The 19,439-nt window shown below is 41.9% G+C and overlaps 1 protein-coding gene and 1 pseudogene across 16 annotated transcripts in view; both read left to right on the forward strand.

Moving 5' to 3' along the window:
- The window catches only part of ICA1L (islet cell autoantigen 1 like), a 96,165-nt gene that overhangs the window by 17,049 nt on the left and 59,677 nt on the right, over positions 1-19,439 (forward strand). For 9 of the 16 annotated variants that reach the window (XM_017884399.1, XM_017884398.1, XM_017884402.1 and 6 more), the window contains one exon: positions 8,093-8,178. The exons of 6 other annotated variants lie outside the window; for them this stretch is intronic. In XM_017884399.1, the coding sequence (XP_017739888.1) occupies positions 8,156-8,178 (23 nt within the window). In that variant the 5' untranslated portion in view covers positions 8,093-8,155. Of the gene's footprint in view, positions 1-7,572; positions 7,720-8,092; positions 8,179-19,439 lie in introns of all 16 variants that reach the window. One more of the 16 variants, XM_017884407.1, reaches the window with a different exon arrangement.
- LOC108537217 (keratin, type II cytoskeletal 8 pseudogene) lies at positions 11,193-12,657 on the forward strand (annotated as a pseudogene).

The following is a 19,439-nucleotide window of genomic DNA, read 5'->3' on the forward strand; positions in this document are numbered from 1 at the left end:
GGTGGCGGGCGCCTGTAGTCCCAGCTACTCGGAGGCTGAGGCGGGAGAATGGCGGGAACCCGGGAGGCGGAGCTTGCAGTGAGCCGAGATCGCGCCACTGCACTCCAGCCTGGGCGACACAGCGAGACTCCGTCTCAAAAAAAAATAAATAAATAATAAAATAAATTTCCTTCTTAACACTGCTTTAGCTGTGTCCCAGAGATTCTGGTACGTTGTGTCTTCGTTCTCATTGGTTTCAAAGAACTTCTTTATTTCTGCTCTAATTTCGTTATTTGCCCAGCAGTCGTTCAGGAGCAGGTTGTTTAGTTTCCATGTAGTTGCATGGTTTTGAGTGAGTTTCTTTTTTGAGACATGTAGTTGCACGGTTTTGAGTGAGTTTATTTTTTGAGACCTCTGCCTCCTGGGTTCAAGCAGTTCTCCTGCCTTAGCCTCCCAAGTAGCTGGGACTACAGGCACCCACCACCACGCCTGGCTAATTTTTGTATTTTTAGTAGAGACAGGGTTTCACCATATTGGCCAGGCTGGTCTCGAACTCCTGACCTTGTGATCCACCCGCCTTGGCCTCCCAGAGTGCTGGGATTACAGGCCTGAGCCACTGCACCCGGCCTCGAGTGAGTTTCTTAATCCCGAGTTCTAATTTCATTGCACTATGGTCTGAGACTGTTTGTTATGATTTCTGTTCTTTTGCATTTGCTGAGGAATGTTTTACTTCCATTTTTGTGGTTGATTTTAGAATACGAGCTATGTGGCACTGAGAAGAATATTTATTTTGTTGATTTGGGGTGGAGAGTTCTGTAGATGTCTATTAGGTCCACTTGGTCCAGAGCTGAGTTCAAGTCCTGAATATCCTTGTTAATTTTCTGTCTCGTTGATCTGTCTCATATTGACAGTGGGGTGTTAAAGTCTCCCACTATTATTGTGTAGGAGTCTAAGTCTCTTTGTAGGTCTCTAGGAACTTGTTTTATGAATCCGGTTGTTCTTGTATTGGGTGCATATATATTTAGGATAGTTAGCTCTTCTTGTTGCATTGATCCTTTTATCATTATGTTATGCCCTTCTTTGTCTTTTTTGATCTTTGTTGGTTTAAAGTCAGTTCTATCAGAGAGTAGGATTGCATCCCCTGACCTTTCTCTCTGGCTGCCCTTAACATTTTTTCCTTCGTTTCACCTTGGAGAATCTGACGATTATGTGTCTTGGGGTTGCTCTTCTCGAGGAGTATCTTAAGTGGTATTCTCTGTATTTCCTGAATTTGAATGTCAACTTGTCTTGCTAGGTTGGGAAAGTTCTCCTGGATAATATCCTGAAGTGTGTTTTCCAACTTGGTTCCATTCTCCCCGTCACTTTCGGGTACACCAATCAATCATAGGTTTGGTCTTTTCACATAGTTCCATATTTCTTGGGGGCTTTGTTCATTCCTTTTCATTCATTCTTCTCTAATTTTGTCTTCATGCCTTATTTCAGTAAGTTTATCTTCAATTTCTGATATCCTTTCTTCCGCTTGATTGATTCAGCTATTGGTATTTGTGAATGCTTCATGAAGTTCTCATGCTGTGTTTTTCAGCTCCATCAGGTCATTCTTATCTAAACTGGTTATTCTAGTTAGCAGTTCCTGTAACCTTTTATCAAGGTACTTAGCTTCCTTGCATTGGGTTAGAACATGCTCCTTTAGCTCAGAGGAGTTTGTTACTATCCACCTTCTGAAGCCTACTGCTGTCAATTCGTCAAACTCATTCTCCATCCAGTTTTGTGCCCTTGCTGGAGAGGAGTTGTCATCATTTGGAGGAGAAGAGGCACTCTGTTTTTTGGAATTTTCAGCATTTTTGTGCCGTTTTTTCCTCATCTTGGTGGATTTATTTCCCTTTGCTCTTTGAGACTGATGACCTTTGGATGGGGTTTTTGTGTGGGGGGTCCTTTTTGTTGATGTTGATGTTACTGCTTTCTGTTTGTTAGGTTTTCTTCCAACAGGCCCCTCTTCTGCAGGTCTGCTACAGTTTGCTGCAGGTCTACTCCATACCCTGTTTGCCTGGGTATCACCAGCAGAGGCTGCAGAACAGCACATATTGCTGCCTGCTCCTTCCTCTGAAAGCTTTGTCCCAGAGAGGCACCGGCCTGATGCCAGCTGGAGTTCTCCTGTATGGGGTGCCTGTTGACCCCTGCTGGGAGGTGTCTTCCAGTCAGGAAGCATGGGGGTCTGGGACCCACTTGAGGAGGCTGTCTGTCCCCCAGCAGAGCTCAACTGCTGTGCTGGGAGAATCCTCCTTGTCAGGATCAGATGCTCTCTTCAGAGCCAACAGGCAGGAACATTTTAAGTCTGTGAAGCTGTGCCCACAGCTGCCCCTTACCCCAGGTGCTGTGTCCCAGGGAGATGGGAGTTTTATCTAAAAGCCCCTGACTGGGGCTGCTGCCTTTCTTTCAGAGATGCCCTGCCTGGTGAGGAGGAGTCTAGAGAGGCAGTTTGACCATAGCCACTTTGCCGCACTGTGGTGAGTTCTGCCCAGTCCAGACTGGCGGCCTCCTTAGCACTGTCAGGGGAAAGCCAACTACTCAAGCCTCAGTAATGGCAGATGCCCCTGCCCCACCAAGCTCGATTGTCCCAGATCGACTTCAAACTGCTGTGCTGGCAGTGAGAATTTCAAGCCAGTGGTTCTTAGCTTGCTGGGCTCTATGGGAGTGGGACCCGCTGAGCGAGACCACTTGGCTCCCTGGCCTCAGCCCCCTTTCCAGGAGAGTGAACAGTTTTGTCTCGCTGGGGTTCCAGGCACCACTGGGGTACCAAAACAAAACAAAACAAAACTCCTGCAGGTAGCTCGGTGCCTGCCTAAAAAGCCGCCCAGTTTTATGCTTGAAACCCAGGGCCCTGGTGGTATAGGCACACGAGGGAATCTTCTGGTCTGTGGATTGCAAAAACTGTGGGAAAAGCGTAGTGTCTGGGCCAGATAGCACGGTCCCTCATGGCTTCCCTTGGCTGGGACAGGGAGGGTCCCAGCTCCTTGCACTTCCTGGATGAGGCAGCGCCCCACACTGCTTCTGCTTGCCCTCTGTGGTCTGTACCCACTGCCTAACCAGTCCCAGTGAGATGAACTGGATACCTCAGTTGGAAATGCAGAAATCACCCACCTTCTGCATTTGTCTTGCTGGGAGCTGCAGACTGCAGCTGTTGCTATTCGGCCATTTTGCCAGATCTCTGCTCTATTATAATTTTATGGGACCACTGTTGTATATATGGTCCATCACTGGCCAAAATGTCATTATGCGGTGCATGACTGTATATATCTGTACACACACAAAATATATATGTATGTATACAAAGACTAGACGTTGTCTTATTACAGTAATACAACTTAAAGAGATTTATGACTTTCAGACTGTGTTTTAGAACCATGACTGAGATCAGGGGTCTGCAGACTTTTTCTGTAAATGGCCAAATAGTAAATAATTTTTGCTTTGTAGGCTGTGCAATTTGCTGGATGTACCTAACTGCCTTTGTAGCAAGAAAGCAGCTAAAGACTATTTGCCAGCAGGCCATAGTTTGCCAATCAGCCCAGATCTCTGAATTGAGTTGGGACATGTTCTTAGTTAGGGAGATCATTTGCCCACAGATGACTTTTTTTCTGAAATGAGTTAGAGCACTTTAGTAAACTTGTTTCAGTTCCTTTTATTAGATGGAGTCCAATACAATTGCTGTTTTTGTAGGTAAAAAAATGGCCTAATGTTGGCGATATCACGGGGTCAACCAAAAATTTAAAAATATGCTGTTTGGCTGGGCGCAGTGGCTCACGCCTATAATCCTAGCACTTTGGGAGACCGAGGCAAGTGGATCACCTGAGGTCAGGAGTTCGAGACCAGCCTGCCTAACATGGCGAAACCCTGTCTCTACTAAAAATACAAAAATTAGCTGGGCATGGTGGCTAATCTCACCACCTCCTCCCTTCTCCCCCCTCCAGTAGTCCCCAGTGTCTACTATTCCTATCCTTATGTCCATGTGTACTCAATGTTTAGTTCCCACTTAAAAATGAAAACATGTGGCATTTGATTTTCTGTTCCTGCATTAATTTGCTTAGGATAATGGCCTCCAGCTGCATTTGTATTGCTGCAAAGGACATGATTTTGTTCTTTTTTGTGGCTGCATAGTATTCCATGGTGTATATGTATCACATTTTCTTTATCCAGCCCACTGTTTTTTTTTTTTTTTTTTTTTTTTGAGACGGAGTCTCGCTGTATTACCTAGGCTGGAGTGCAGTGGCACGATCTTGGCTCACTGCAAGCTCCGCCTCCTGGGTTCACGCCATTCTCCTGCCTCAGCCTCCGAGTAGCTGGGACTACAGGCGCGCACCACCACGCCCGGCTAATTTTTTGTATTTTAGTAGAGACGGGGTTTCACCGTGTTAGCCAGGATGGTCTCAATCTCCTGACCTCGTGATTCGCCCGCCTCGGCCTCCCGAAGTGCTGCGATTACAGGCTTGAGCCACCGCGCCCGGCCAATCCAGCCCACTGTTGATGTGCATCTAGGTTGATTCCATGTTTTTGCTATTGAGACTAATGCTGCAGTGAACATACAAGTGCCTGTATCTTTTTGTTTACCACCCTTTCTATTTTCTTAGATGTCTCTTTTTTTCTCTCTTCTTATCTTTTTCTCTCTCTCTCTCTCTCTCTCTCTCTCTCTATATATATATATATATATATATATCAGTAGATAATTCCCATGTAATATTTCATTCTAAGCTCTGATAAAAAGTAAAATGAAAAAATATAACATGAATTCTTAAGTGCCAGCAATTTCTATTCCAAGCACTTTACATATATTTCTCATTTAATTCTTTTTTTTGAGATGGAGTTTTGCTCTTGTTGCCCAGGCTGGAGTGCAATGGCGCGATCTCGGCTCACAGCAACCTCCACCTCCCGGGTTCAAGCCATTCTCCTGCCTCAAACTCCGGAGTAGATGGGGTTACAGGCATGCACCACCACGCCCGGCTAATTTTGTGTTTTTAGTAGAGATGGGGTTTCTCCATGTTGGTCAGGCTGGTCTCAAACTCCAGCCCTCAGGTGATCCACCCACCTCGGCCTCCCAAAGTGCTGGGATTACAGGCATGAGCCACCACGCCCAGCCCATTTAATTCTTATAACAATCCATTTACTTCATTATTCCTGTTTTACTGATGAGGAAACTAAAAGAGAGATTAATGTCACTTGCACGAGGTCCCATAGCTAATAAAAAAAGTTCTTAGCTTCATCCTAGACAGTCTGACTAGAGACCCAAGCTTGAAACAATTTTTTATTACTACAGTTTTAATTACCTGTTAGAAATTTTGGAAAACTCTGATGTCCCTGATCATTTTAGATTCAAGATGTCACAGATGAAATGTCTAACCTTCCCACTTAGAGAACTGCTTCTTCTAATTGCCCTTATTTTTCTGGGGCAAAACTGCTTAATCATTATTTACCAAGTTCTATAGATATCTGCCTTCATATCCATTCTTACACTAATGCCCTTGGTCCAGGCTTTTATTAGATTATGTCTGGAATATGGAGAGATTGTTCTGAACTCTCTGTGTTTGGTCTCTCTGTTAAATAGATCTCTACAATCTGTACCATCAATCTGCCTTTCTCTTCTTCAGCCTGTATTTGGAATAGTATTTCCTTGCCTCCTGCTGTTAAAATCTGTTTTTCTTCAACATACAGTTCAAAGGAAATTTCACTCATGATACCCAGCACACCAGAATTTCAATCCTTATTTCTGTTATTTATTAGGTGTTCGATTGTTAGCAGGAGAGGGGGAGACCAACACCCTTACAAAGTTCATGTGATTTAATATATAGTCTTGTAATAACTATTTTAACTTCTCAGATATTTTTATATGCACTTACTGATTATTAGTCATATTTCAGGTAAGATTGCTACATAAAACTATAAGCACTTAATATATATTTAGCAATGAATGAATGACTCACTTTTGGATAAGGGCTTGCAAGTGTTGGATAGTGTGGTATTATTTTTCATCAACATTTGCTGGTTCCTAACTTCCATAGCTCTCACTACAGTCTTGTTATAGTGTTGGATGTATTAGGCTTCAGGGACAGGCCTCTGACCTTCTCCTGCCTTCCTTTCAGCTGCCTTGAGACTCTGACGTGTTTCCCTAAGTTATGTGAGCCACTCTACCTCTAATCGAGCCCAAAAAGAAATCTTGGGAACCCCCACTTTAAGCTGGTGGGTCAGAAGTTCTGGATACCCTGACTTGCAACCAGTCTCTGGTCTAGTGGGAGTGGGGGCACAGTCTTAGGGTCTCTACAAAAAAAGGAAAAAGAAATTAGCCGAGTGTGATGGCACGCACTTGTGGATCACCTGAGCTTGGGAGGTTGGAGCATGATGGCGCTTCTGCCCTCCAGCCTGAGCAACAAAGCAAAACCTTGTCTTAAAAAAAAATAGAATAACCAAAAAGGTAAAAGTATAACTGGTCTTGATAAGAAAACATTTGTACAATAATAATAGTTATTCAAATAATAGTTATACATGTTAATTGTAGCAAATTTGCTGCAGAAAACTGTCAGAAACTACAATAAACTGTCATCCATGATCCCACTGCAGAGAAAACCATTGCTGACATTTTTGAGCATTTCCTACCAGTTCCCCCCCTTCCAAAGTTGAATTATTTATCAACTGTCACCCTGAGGAATGTTGATTGTGTTTGTGAGAAAACTCATGGCTTAGGAGCCAGAGTAAGCAGGAGTACTATGTTAAACAGCAGGCTTGACTAATATAGTTTCTTAATTGCGTCAAACACTAATGTTATATTAAGTCAAAAGTCTTCACAGATTATTTTTCTCAAGAGGATTTCAGTGCTTCAGTGTGCACATTAATACCAGTTCCACTTGCTTTTCAGTGATGTTATAGTAATGAGACGTTTTAAGTGAATACAAATCTACCTCTAAAGAGATTATTGATTTGTTTTATTTTACTTTAAGATTTGAATTCCAAATCCCGGAGACAGCTAACAATTTAAATATTGTATAGTGTAAAAAGGAATAAAGTATTCTTTTTTTTTAAGACAGAGTCTTGCTCTATCGCCCAGGCTGGAGTGTAATGGCGCAATCTCGACTTACTGCAACCTCTGCCTCCCAGGTTCAAGTGATTCTTCTGCCTCAGCCTCCCAGGTAGCTGGGATTACAGGTGCCCACCACCATGCCCAGCTTATTTGTATACTTTTAGTAGAAACAGAGTTTCACTATGTTTGCCAGGCTGGTCTTAAACTCCTGACCTCAAGTGATTCACCTGCCTCGGCCTCCCAAAGTGCTGGGATTGCAGGTGTGAGCCAAAACGCCAGGCGTCAAGTATCTTGTATGAAGAAATTACTTGAGCCTATCCTTTTGCTAAATAAGAGTGAAAACTGATAGAAGCTGTAGTAGAATAATGGCCTTCCAAAGATGTCTATGGCCTAATTCCTGAAACCTATGAATATGTTACTTTCTGTGGCAAGAGACTGTGTTCAAAGAGACTTTGAATATGTAATTAAGTTAAGGATATTGAGATGGGGATATTATCCTGGATTATTTAGGTATGTCCAATATAATCACATAGGTCTTTTTAAGGGGAAGGCAGAAAGGTCAGAAGAAAATAAGACACCATGTGATGACACACAGATGACACACAGAATAAGAGAAGGATTAGAAGATGCTATGCTGCTGGCCTTAAAGATGGAGGAAGGGGGACCCTATGCCAGGAAATGTAAGTGGCTTCTAAAAGCTAGAAAAGACAATGAAATGGATTCTCCTCTGTAGCCTCCAGAAGAAATGCAGCCCTCTGACAACTTTATTTTATGATTCTGACCTCCAGAATGGGAAGACAGTAAATTAATTTTGTTGTAAGTTACTAAGTTTGTGATCATTTTTTATAGCAGCAATGGGAAATTAATACAGAGGGAATATATCTTTCTCATTGTTGATGTTTCCTACTATGTTAAAGGAGCTCAATTAGTTTAACTCCTGGTCTCTTTCTACCCTCTCATTTCCTCCTAGAGGAGGAGTGGCTTGTCTGGTAAATTTGGGAAGCAAAAATTGAGCAAGTTTATCTCAGTTCCTTCCTTTCTTCTCTCATATAGGGAAGCCTCTGGTGATTCAGTTGCCTCTGACTGGCTTGTTGAATTTAATTTTAGTGCTCAGTTATGAAGATTATTTGGCTCTCACAGTAAGCTATGTCCAGAAACTTGACCATTGTCAGTAGCAAAAATTATGTGTTGGCTTCCAGCTACTACTCCTTATTTGTTTTTTTTTTTAATTTTTTAAATTTAAATTTTGATTTTTTATGTATTTTTTGAGATGGGGTCTTACTGTGTCCCTCAGGCTGTAGTGCAGTGGCACATTCATAGCTCACTGCAGCCTCAAACTCCTGGGCTCAAGTGATCCTCCCACTTCAGCGTCCCCAATAGCTGGGACTACAGGCATATGTCACAATGTATGGCTAATTTTTTAATTTTGGTAGAGATGGGGTCTCACTTTGTTGCCGAGGCTGGTACAATAGTCCTTTGACACAGCAAACCCAATTTTAGATTTTTATCCAAGAGAAATGAAAATATTTGTCTGCAAAAATACTTGTATAGGCATGTTCATAACAGCCTTATTTACAGTAGTCCCAAACTGAAAACACTGGTACATTGATACAACAGAATTCTATTCAATAATCAAAAAGAATAAACTGGGAAAAGCTAAGGAAAAAAATTCATTGCTTCTGATAGGGTAGGGATTGGCAAGACAGTGATACAAGGAAACTTTCTGGGAAGTTGGAAATGTTCTATATAAGATATCCATTTGTCAAAAGTATACAGGTAAAAAGTTCGCACCCTGGGCCCAAGAGCCAAGCTCTTGCTGTGTGTGGCTGCACTCTGGGTACCAGCTCTGCTGCGGTAAAGATCTTGACTTTACCCCAATCCTAGAGCTACTCTAATGCTGCACTCACTAGTGCTCTTATTCTCAGTTCTCTTAGCTGTTTAACAAGCATCTGCATCTCGCATTCTGTTACACAGCAGCAAGGATCCCTGCATCCCAGACACCAATGCCATTACTACCTGGGAACTCAGAACTGCAGTACCTCCACACAGTTGTGCATCAGGCCTGAGTTCTGTGATTATTCCATGGGTGCTACTCATCAGGCACCAGTGCCAAGAGGGATCCCTTCAGCCATAGCTTCTCTGGTGGGAAAAAAAAATAGATTGTGGCGATCTTAGCAGTCATTGCCACCAAAGACCCAACAACTCTTGCTGCCACTGCAGAAACTCACAACATTGACTGCTGTGTATCCCTGTGATTTTTATCTATACCAACCTCAGCAGACAGAGCTGCACAGAGACCACACAGTTGGCACCCTGACTGGTGCCAGAACCACTGCACCCCACCCCAGGGAGGAAAGTCAGTCCACAATGAAACTAGCCCATGAAGTCTACAAAAGGTGACTCTTCCACTAAGTGCACAGACATTAATGTAAAGCAACAAGAAAAATGGGAGACATAATACCATCTAAAAAACATAACCTCCCAGTAGCTGACCCGAAAGAAATGGACATACATAAACTGCCTCTTAAAGAATTCAAAATAATTGCTTTTAAAAAAATACAGAGGCCAGGCGCGGTGGCTCAAGCCTGTAATTCCAGCACTTTGGAAGGCCGAGACGGGCGGATCACGAGGTCAGGAGATTGAGACCATCCTGGCTAATACAGTGAAACCTCGTCTCTACTAAAAATACAAAAAAAAAATTAGCCAGGCGAGGTGGCGGGCGCCTGTAATCCCAGCTACTCGGGAGGCTGAGCCAGGAGAATGGTGTGAACCCGGGAGGCGGAGCTTGCAGTGAGCTGAGATCGGGCCACTGCACTCCAGCCTGGGTGACAGAGTGAGACTCCGTCTCAAAATAAATAAATAAAATTTAAAATACAGAGAAACATTTCACTGAAATCAGCAAAACAACAGATGACCAAAATAAGAAATGTAACAGACGGATTAAAATTGTTTTTTTTTTTTTAAATTCTGGAGCTGACAAATACAATTAATGAACTAAAAATGCAGTAGAGAGCATTAACAGCAGACTTGATGAAGCAGAAGAATTAATACATGAACTCAAAGACAGATTATTTCAAAACATACAGTCAGAGAAGAAAACATGAAGCTTAGAAGATTTAAAGCTTACAAGATTTTCTCAAAAGAGCAAATATCCTAGTTATGGGAGTTTAAGCAGGAAAAGAGAGGGACAAAGGGCCAGAAAGTTTACTTAAATAAATAACAGCAGAAAAATTTCCAAATCTGAGGAAAGGTATAAATATTCAGGTATGAGAAGGTCAAAGGTCTGCAATCAGATTCAACCTGAACAAGATTATACTAAGATATAATCAAACTGTCAAAAATCAAAGATGAAGAGAGCATCCTGAAAGCAGCAAGAGAAAAGCAAATCACATATAATGGAGTTCCAATAAGGCTAGAAGTAGATTCTCAGGAGAAACCTACAGGCCAGGAGAGAGAGGGATGATAAATTCAGTGTGCTGAAGGAAAAAAGGCAACTGTCAACCAACAGTACTTTACTTGGCAAAGTTGACTTTCAGAAATGGAGATAAAAACTTCCTCAAACAAAAACTGAGGTAGTTCATCACCACCAGATGTGTCTTATAAGAAATGATAAAGGGAGTTATTCAAGCTGAGAGTTGAAAGGATGCTAATGAGTAACACAAAAACATCTAGAAGCATAAAGCTCATTGGTACAACTACACAAATTTAGAATAATAGTATAATGGTGGGTCTTTAATATGAATGTTAAAAAACAAAACTATTAAAAATAATGGCTACAATAGGCCTGGTGCGGTGGCCCATGCCTGAAATCCCAGCACTTTGGGAGGCCGAGGAAGGCAGATCACCTGAGGTCAGGAGTTCGAGACCAGCCTGGCCAACATGGTGAAACCCCATCTCTAAAAACAAATACCAAAATTAGCTGTGCATGGTAGCAGGTGCCTGTAATCCCAGCCACTCAGGAGACTAAGGCAGGAGAATCACTTGAACCCGGGAGGTGAAAGTTGCAGTAAGCCAAGATCATGCCATTGCACTCCAGTCTGGGCAACAAGAACAAAACTCCGTCTGAAAAAAAAAAAAAAAAAAAAAAGAGACCAAGAAGCAGGAGATCTTTGCTCCTTCTGGGATCTCTATCTGGTTCAGCCCACCTGCCTCCACTCCTGCATCGACCATGTCCATCAGGGTGAGCCAGAAGTCCTACAAGGTGTCCACCTCTGGCCCCAGAGCCTTCAGCAGCTACTCCTACACGTGTGGGCCTGATGCCCACATCAGCTCCTTGAGCTTCTCCCGAGTGGGCAGCAGCGGCTTTCTGGGTGTCCTGGGCAGAAGTTGTGGTGGGGCCAGCAGCATGGGAAGCATCACTGCCGTCACAGTCAACCAGAGCCTGCTGAGCCCCCTTAACCTGGAGGCGGAACCCAACATCCAGGCTGTGCGCACCCAGGAAAAGGAGCAGATCAAGGCCCTCAACAACAAGTTTGCCTCCTTCTTAGACAAGGTACAGTTCCTGGAGTAGCAGAACAAGATGCTGGAGACCAAGTGGAGCCCTCCTGCAGCAGCAGAAGACGGCTCAGAACAACATGGACAACATGTTCGAGAGCTACATCAACAACCTTAAGCGGCAGCTGGAGACTCTGGGCTAGGAGAGGCTGAAGCTGGAGGCAGAGCTTGGCAATATGCAGTCCTCCTGGTGGAGGACTTCAAGAACAAATGTGAGGATGAGATCACCAGGCATACAGAGATGGAGAATGAATTTGTCCTCATCAGGAAGGATGTGGATGAAGCTTATACAAACAAGGTAGAGCTAGAGTCTTGCCTGGCAGGGCTGACTAAAGAGATCAACTTCTTCCGGCAGCTGTATGAAGAGGAGATCCAGGAACTGTAGTCCCAGATCTTGGATACATCTGTGGTGCTGTCCATGGACAACAGCCGCTCCCTAGACGTGGACAGCATCATCGCTGAGGTCAAGGTGCAGTATGAGGAGATCGCCAACCACAGCCAGGCTGAGGCTGAGAGCATGCACCAGATCAAGTATGAGGAGCTGCAGACGCTAGCTGGGATGCATGCGGATGACCTGCGGCATATGAAGACTGAGATCTCCAAGATGAACCAGAACATCACCCAGCTCCAGGCTGAGATTGAGGGCCTCAAAGGCCAGAGGGTTTCCCTGGAGGCTGCCATCACAGATGCCGAGCAGCATGGGGAGTTGGCTGTTAAGGATGCCAATGCCAAGCTCTCCAAGCTGGAGGCTACCCTGCAGTGGGCCATGGCATGGCAGCTGCATGAGTACCAGGAACTGACGAACATCAGACTGGCCCTGGACATCAAGATCACCACCTATAGGAAGCTGCTGGAGGGCAAGGAGAGCCGGTTGGAGTCTGGGATGCAGAACATTAGTATCCATACCAAGACCACCAGTAGCTATGCAGGTGGGTGGTCTGAGCTCAGCCTATGAGGGCCTCACAAGCCCCAGCCTCAGTTACGGCCTCGGCTCCAGCTTTGGCTCTGGCACGGGCTCCATCTCCTTCAGCCACACCAGCTTCACCAAGGCCGTAGTTGTGAAGAAGATTGAGACCCACGATGGGAAGCTGGTGTCCGTGTCCTGTGACGTCCTGCCCAAGTGAACAGCTGCAGCAGCCCCTCCCAGTGCCCCTCCTGCAGCTGCCCCAGAGCCTGGGAGGGAGGCCGCTGTGCAGGGGAGTACAGGGAACAGGAGACCCACCTGAGGCTCAGCCCTAGCCCTCAGCCCACCCGCGGAGGAGTTTACTGCCTGGCGATCCCCCTTGCCCATGCCTCCAGCTACAATTGCTTTTTTTTTTTTTTGTCCAAAATAAAACCTCAGCTAGCTCTGAAAGAAATAATAATAATAATATTAATGGCTACAATAATTTATTAAGGAATATACAACATAAAAATATGTAAATTATGACATAAAAACCATAAAATGTCAGGCAGGGTAAATGTATGTAATCAAAGTTAAGTTGTAATCAGCTTAACATAGCCTGTTATAACTATAAGCTGTTTTATGTAAGCCTCATGGTAACAACAAAGCAAAAACCTACAGTGGATAAACAAAAGATACAAAGTAAGGAATTAAAGCATACCACTAGAGAAAAATCGTCTAATCACAAAGGAAGAAGGCATGAAAGGAAAAAAGAACGAAAGAGCTATAAAACAACAGAAAACAATGAACAAAATGGTAGTACTAAGTCCTTACCTATCAATAATTACCTTGAATGTAAATAGATTAAATTCTTCAACCGAAAGACAGAGTGGCTGAATAGGTTAAACACACACACACACACACACATACACACACACACAAAGACTGAACTGTATGCTGCCTAGAAGAGACTCACTTCACCTTTAAGGACACATTTAGATTAACTGAAAGGATGGAAAAAGATACTTCATTCAAATGGAACCAAAAGAGAGTGGGGTTAGATATAATTATATAGGTCCAGTACACCAATATGGTTTGTATATTTTGTCCCCTCCCAATCTGATGTTGAAATATGACTTCCAGTGTTGGAGGTGGGCCTGGTGGGAGGTGTTTGGATCTTGGAGGCAGAGCCCTCATGGATGGCTTGGTACTGTCCCCATGGTGATAAGTGAGTCCTCATGGGATCTGGTTGTTTAAGGGAGTATTGTGCCTCCCCCTTCTTCTCTTACTCCTTTTCTCACCATGTGATGCACTGGATCCCAATCCCCTTCCACCATAAGTAAAAGCTCCTTGAGGCCTCATCAGAAACAGATGCTAGCACCATACTTCCTTTACAGCCTGCAGAACCATGAGCCAATGAAACCTCTTTTATTTATAAATTACCCAGCTTCAGGTATTTCTTTATAGCAACACAAAAATTGTCACACACTTTGTCAAAAAACTATAGAATGAGACAATTATTATATAATGAAAAGGGATCAGTTCATCAAGAAGATACAATAATTGCAAATATGTGTGCATGCAACATCAGAGTTCTTAAATACATAAAGCAAATATTAATAGATCTGAAGAGATAGATAGCAATGCAATAATAGGAGATTTTAATACGCCACTGTCAACAATAGACAGACATCCAGACAGAAATTCAGTAAGGAAACACTGGAATTCAACTACATTTTAGACCAAATGGACATAACAGATATATGCAGAACATTCCATCCAATATTAACAGAATACACATTCTTCTCAGGAACACATGGAACATTCTCCAGAATAGATCATATCTTAGGCCACAAAATAAGTCTTAAAAAATTTATTAATAAGATTGAAATAATATCAGGTAGCTTTTTCAATTGCAATGGTATGAAACTCGAAATAATAAGAACATTTGAAAATTCACAAATATGTGGAAATTAATTTTAAACAAATGGGTCAAAAAAGAAATTTAAAGGGAAATTTAAAAAATCTTAAAACTGCTGGGAACAGTGGCTACACCTGTAATCCCAGCAGTTTGAGAGGCTGAGGTGGGTGGGTCACCTGTGGTCAGGAGATCAAGACCAGCCTGGCCAACACAGTGAAACCCCATCTTACTAAAAATACAAAAAATTAGCCAGGCGTGGTGGTGGGCGCCTGTAATCCCAGCTACTTGGGAGACTAAGACAGGAGAATCTCTTGAACCCAGGAGGCAGAGGTTGCAGTGAGTCCAGATCATACCATTGCACTCCAGAGCCTGGGCAACAAGAGTGAAACTCCATCTCAAGACAAATAAATAAAACTAAAATCTTGAAACAAACAAAAATGGAAATACAGTATCCCAAAACTTGAGATGTTGCAAAAGAAGTTTGAAAAGAGAAGTTTATAACAATGAATGCTTGTATCAAAAAAGAAGAAAAGCCCTAAATAAACAACCTAATGTTACCTCTTAAGGAACTAGAAAAAGAAGAACAAACTAAGCTCAAAGTTAGGAGAAAGAAAATCATAAATATCAGAGCAGAAATAAATAAAATAGAGACTAGAAAAACAGAAAAGATTAAGAGAAGAGCTGGTTTTCAAAAGAGAAACAAAATTGATAAAACTTTAGTTAGATTAATAAAAAAGAGAAAATGCTTAAAATCAGAAAGAGGAGACATTACAGCTGATACCACAGAAATACAAAGGACCATAGACTACTATAAAAAAATGATACACCAGGCTGGGCACAGTGGCTCATGCCTGTAATCCCAGCACTTTGGGAGGCCGAGGTGGGTGTATCACTTGAGGTCAGGAGTTTGAGACCAGCCTTGCCAACATGGTGAAACCCCATCTCTAATAAAAAATACAAAAATTACCTGGGCTTGGTGGCACACACCTGTAATCCCAGCAACTTGGGAGACTGAAGCAGGAGAATTACTTGAACCTGGGAGGTGGAAATTGCAGTAAGCCAAGATCGTGCCACTACACTCCAGCCTGGGCATCCAAATGAGACTCCATCTCAAAAGAAAAAAAAAAAGAAAAAACTCAACAAATTGTATAACCTAAAAGAAATGGGTAAATTCCTAGACACATACCAACTTAAAAAGACTAAATCATGAAGAAATTGATAATTTGAAATGACCAATAATGAGTAAGGAGATTGAATCAGTAATAAGAAGTCTCCCATTAAAGAAAAGCCCAAACTTGATGATGCCACTGCTGAATACTACCAAACATTTAGACAATTAAAACCAATCCTTCTGAAACTCTTCCAAAAAATTGAAAAGGAAGGAGATCTTCCGAACTAATTTTACAAAGGCCTGATACCAAAGGCAGACAAAAACAGTACAAGAAAAGCAAATTATAGGCCAATATCCTTGATAAACATAGATGCAGAAATCCTCAAGAAAATACTAGCAAACCAAATTCAACAGCACATTAGAAGGGTCATTCACCATGATCAAGTGGGATTTATCCCTGTGAATTTGCATATTCACCGTATGCAAATCAGCAGTGATACACCATATTAACAGAATAAAGGACAAAAACTTTATAATTATCTCAATAGATACAAAAAAGGCATTCAACAAAATTCAGCATCCTTTCATGATAGAAACACTCAACAAATTAGGTAGAGAAAGAATGTCTCTCAACATAATAAAGGCCTTATATGACAAGCCCATAGCTAACATAATGCTCAGTGAAAAGTTGAAAGTTTTTTCTGAAATCAGGAACAAGACAAGTATGCCCACTTTCAGCATTTCCATTCAACACAGTATTGGAAGTCCTAGCCAGAATAATTAGGCAAGAGAAAGAAAAGGCTTTCAGATTGTCAATGAAGAAGTTAAATCGTCTGTTCGCAGATAACATGATTTTATATTTAGAAAACTCTAAAGACTCCACCAAAAAACTATTACAAGTAATAAATTCAGTAAAGTTGCAGGATACAAAATTAACACAAAAATCAGTAGTGGTCAGACATGGTGGTTTATACTTGTAATCCCAGGACTTTGGGAGGCTGAGGTAGGAGGATCACTGGAGGACAGGAGTTTGAGACCAGCCTGGACAACATAGTGAGATGCCCATCTCTACAAAAAATAAAAGAATTAGCCAGGTGTGGTGGCACGACCTGTAGTCCTAGCTACTTGGGAGCCTGAGGTGGGAAGATTGCTTGAGCCCAGGAGTTTGAGGTTACAGTGAGCCATGATCATGCCATTGCACTCCAGCCTGAGTAACAGAGTAAGACTCTACCTCCAAAAAAAAAAAAAAAAAAAATCAGTAGCATTTCTACATGCTAACAACAAACTATCTGATAAATCTGGCCAGGTGCAGTCTCTCACGCCTGTAATCCCAGCACTTTGGGAGGCCAAGGTGGGAGGATCACTTGAGGTTCAAGAGTTTGAGACCAGCCTGGCCAACATGGTGAAACCCCATCTCTAGTAAAAATACAAAAATTAGCCGGGCGTGGTGGCATGCACCTGTAATCCCAGCTACTCAGGAGACTGAGGCAGGAGAATTGTTTGAACTTCAGAGGTGGAGGCTGCAGCAGCACTGCACTCCAGCCTAGGCAACAGAGCAAGACTCCATCTCAAAAAAAAAGGAAGAAGAAATCAATAAAACAATGCCATTGACAATAGCTAGTAAAAAAATCAAAATACTTAGGAATAAATTTAACCAAGGAGATTAGCCATTCTACAATATACACATTTTAAAACATGTTATACATCATAAATATATACAATTTTTACTTGTCAATTAAAAATAAATAAGCCTGGGCAACATAGTGGGACTTTGTCACTACAAAAATAAAAATAAGTTAGCCAGGCATGATGGTGTGTTTCCTGTGGTCCCAGCTACTCCAGAAGCTTAGTTGGGAGGATTACTTGAGCCCAGGAGTTTGAGACTGCAGTGAGCTATGATTGTGCCACTGTACCCTAATGAGGGCAACAGAGTGAGACCCTGAATCTGTAAGTAAAATAAGTAATGAAAAAGTATATAGCTAAAAATTAGAGGTGTCAGTGTATGTAAATTTTATAGAAAAGAACCATGTGATGATGATGATGATGGAGTGAGGTGGTAAAGAATGGGTAAACATATCAATGATGTTTTTTAAAATGGCAGAATTGATAATTGAGCTGCTATTTTATTGTTGTCTGTGTGTGGTAGGGTTTTTTGTTTTTGTTTTTTGAGACGGGATCTGCCTCTTTCACCCAGTCTGGAGTGCAGTGGCACAGTCCTGGCTCCCTGCAACCTCCACCTCCCAGTCTCAAGTGATCCTCCCACCTCAGCCTCCCGAGCAGCAGGGACTACAGGTGCCAACCACCATGCGCAGCTAATTTTGTACTTTTGTAGAGAAAGGATCTTGCCATGTTGCCCACGCTGGTCTTGAACTCTCGAGCTCAAGCGATCCACCCACCTCAGCCTCTCAAAGTGCTGGGATTACAGGTGTGAGCCACCACACCCGGCCTCTATGCATGTAAAAGTTATATAATGTGAAGAAATTAAGAAAGAAATATCTCTGAGGACATTTCTGAGGACATTTACCAATTATGATCATTCCATTCTTTTCTATAAATCCAAATTATCTGGTGTAATTTTCCTTAAGACTGAAGAATTTATTACCCTTTTAATTCAAAATTGTTTTAATTGAGAAAATGGTATATATTTGTCATGTACATTATGTTTGAAACACTGTGTAATGGCTAAATCAACATAATTAACATATGTATTACATCATCTTTTTTTTCTGGTAAGAACACTAAAAATCCTGCTTCATAGATATCTCCAAGAATATAACACATTGTTATTAACTATAATCCCCATGTTGTACAATAGACCTCCAAAAATATAATACATTGTTAAGAACTATAGTCCCCATGTTGTACAATAGACCTCGGAGAATGTAATACATTGTTATTAACTATTGTCCCTCTGTTGTACAATAGAACTTACTCCTTCTAACTGAAATTTTGTGTCCTTTGACAAACATCTTCCCAATACCCCTCTCCCCAGCCTCTGGTAACTACCATTCTACTCTCTACTTCTATTAGTTCAACTTTTTTAGATTTTACATGTAATTGAGATCATGTGGTATTTGTCTTTCAGGTTTATCCATATTGTCACAAATGACAGGATTTCTTTCTTTTTAAAGGCTGAATAGTATTCCACTGAGTATGTATACCGTATTTTTAAATATGTTCAGCTGTGGTGTACATAATGTCTGTGACATTAGTATTTCTGAAAGTCTCCAGATCTGATCAGGGAGTCTCTCAGAGCTTTATTTGAAAATATCTTTATTTTGCTTTCCTTCTTTTTATTTTTTTATTTTTTATTTTTTTAGAGACAGACTCTCACTCTGTTGCGCAGGCTGGGGTGCAGTGGTGCGATTATAGTTCACTGCAGCCTCAAACTCCTGGGCTGAAGCAATCCTTCTGCCTCAGCCCCCTGAGTAGCTGGGACCACAGGCTCACACCACCATATGTGGCTAAATGTTTCTTTTATTTTTTTGTAGACATGGAGTCTTGCCATCTTGACCAAACTGGTCTTGAGCTCCTGGGCTCCAGTGATCGTCCCCCACAGCCTCCCAAAGTCCTGGGATTACAGGCCTGAGCCACTGTGCTCCCGCCACTTTCATTTTTAAAAGGACAGTTTCAATAGATGTAGAATTGGGGTCAACAGGTTTTCTCCTCTCAATACCTTAAATATATCCTTCCATTTAGTCTGACTTTTTTTGTTTTATTGAGAACTGACCTGTTTGTGTTTTGTTACCTTGTGTGTAATACGCCATTTTCTCTGTTGCTTTCAAGATAGGTTTTCTTTGCTATCTTTTTTTTTTTCCTATCTGGATTTAACCAGTTTGTCTATGATGTGTCTATTTGTGTTTTCTTTGTATTTATCCTGCTTGGGGTTTGTCATTTAGCTTATTGGATCTGTAAATTAATGTCATTCAGTAATTTGGGGATGTTTTATTTCTTTGAATATTTTTCTGTCCCATTCTATCTCGTCTTTTGG

This window comes from Rhinopithecus bieti, unplaced genomic scaffold, assembly GCF_001698545.2.
Source record: "Rhinopithecus bieti isolate Rb0 unplaced genomic scaffold, ASM169854v2 scaffold_14229, whole genome shotgun sequence".
Taxonomy (NCBI): Eukaryota; Metazoa; Chordata; class Mammalia; order Primates; family Cercopithecidae; genus Rhinopithecus; species Rhinopithecus bieti.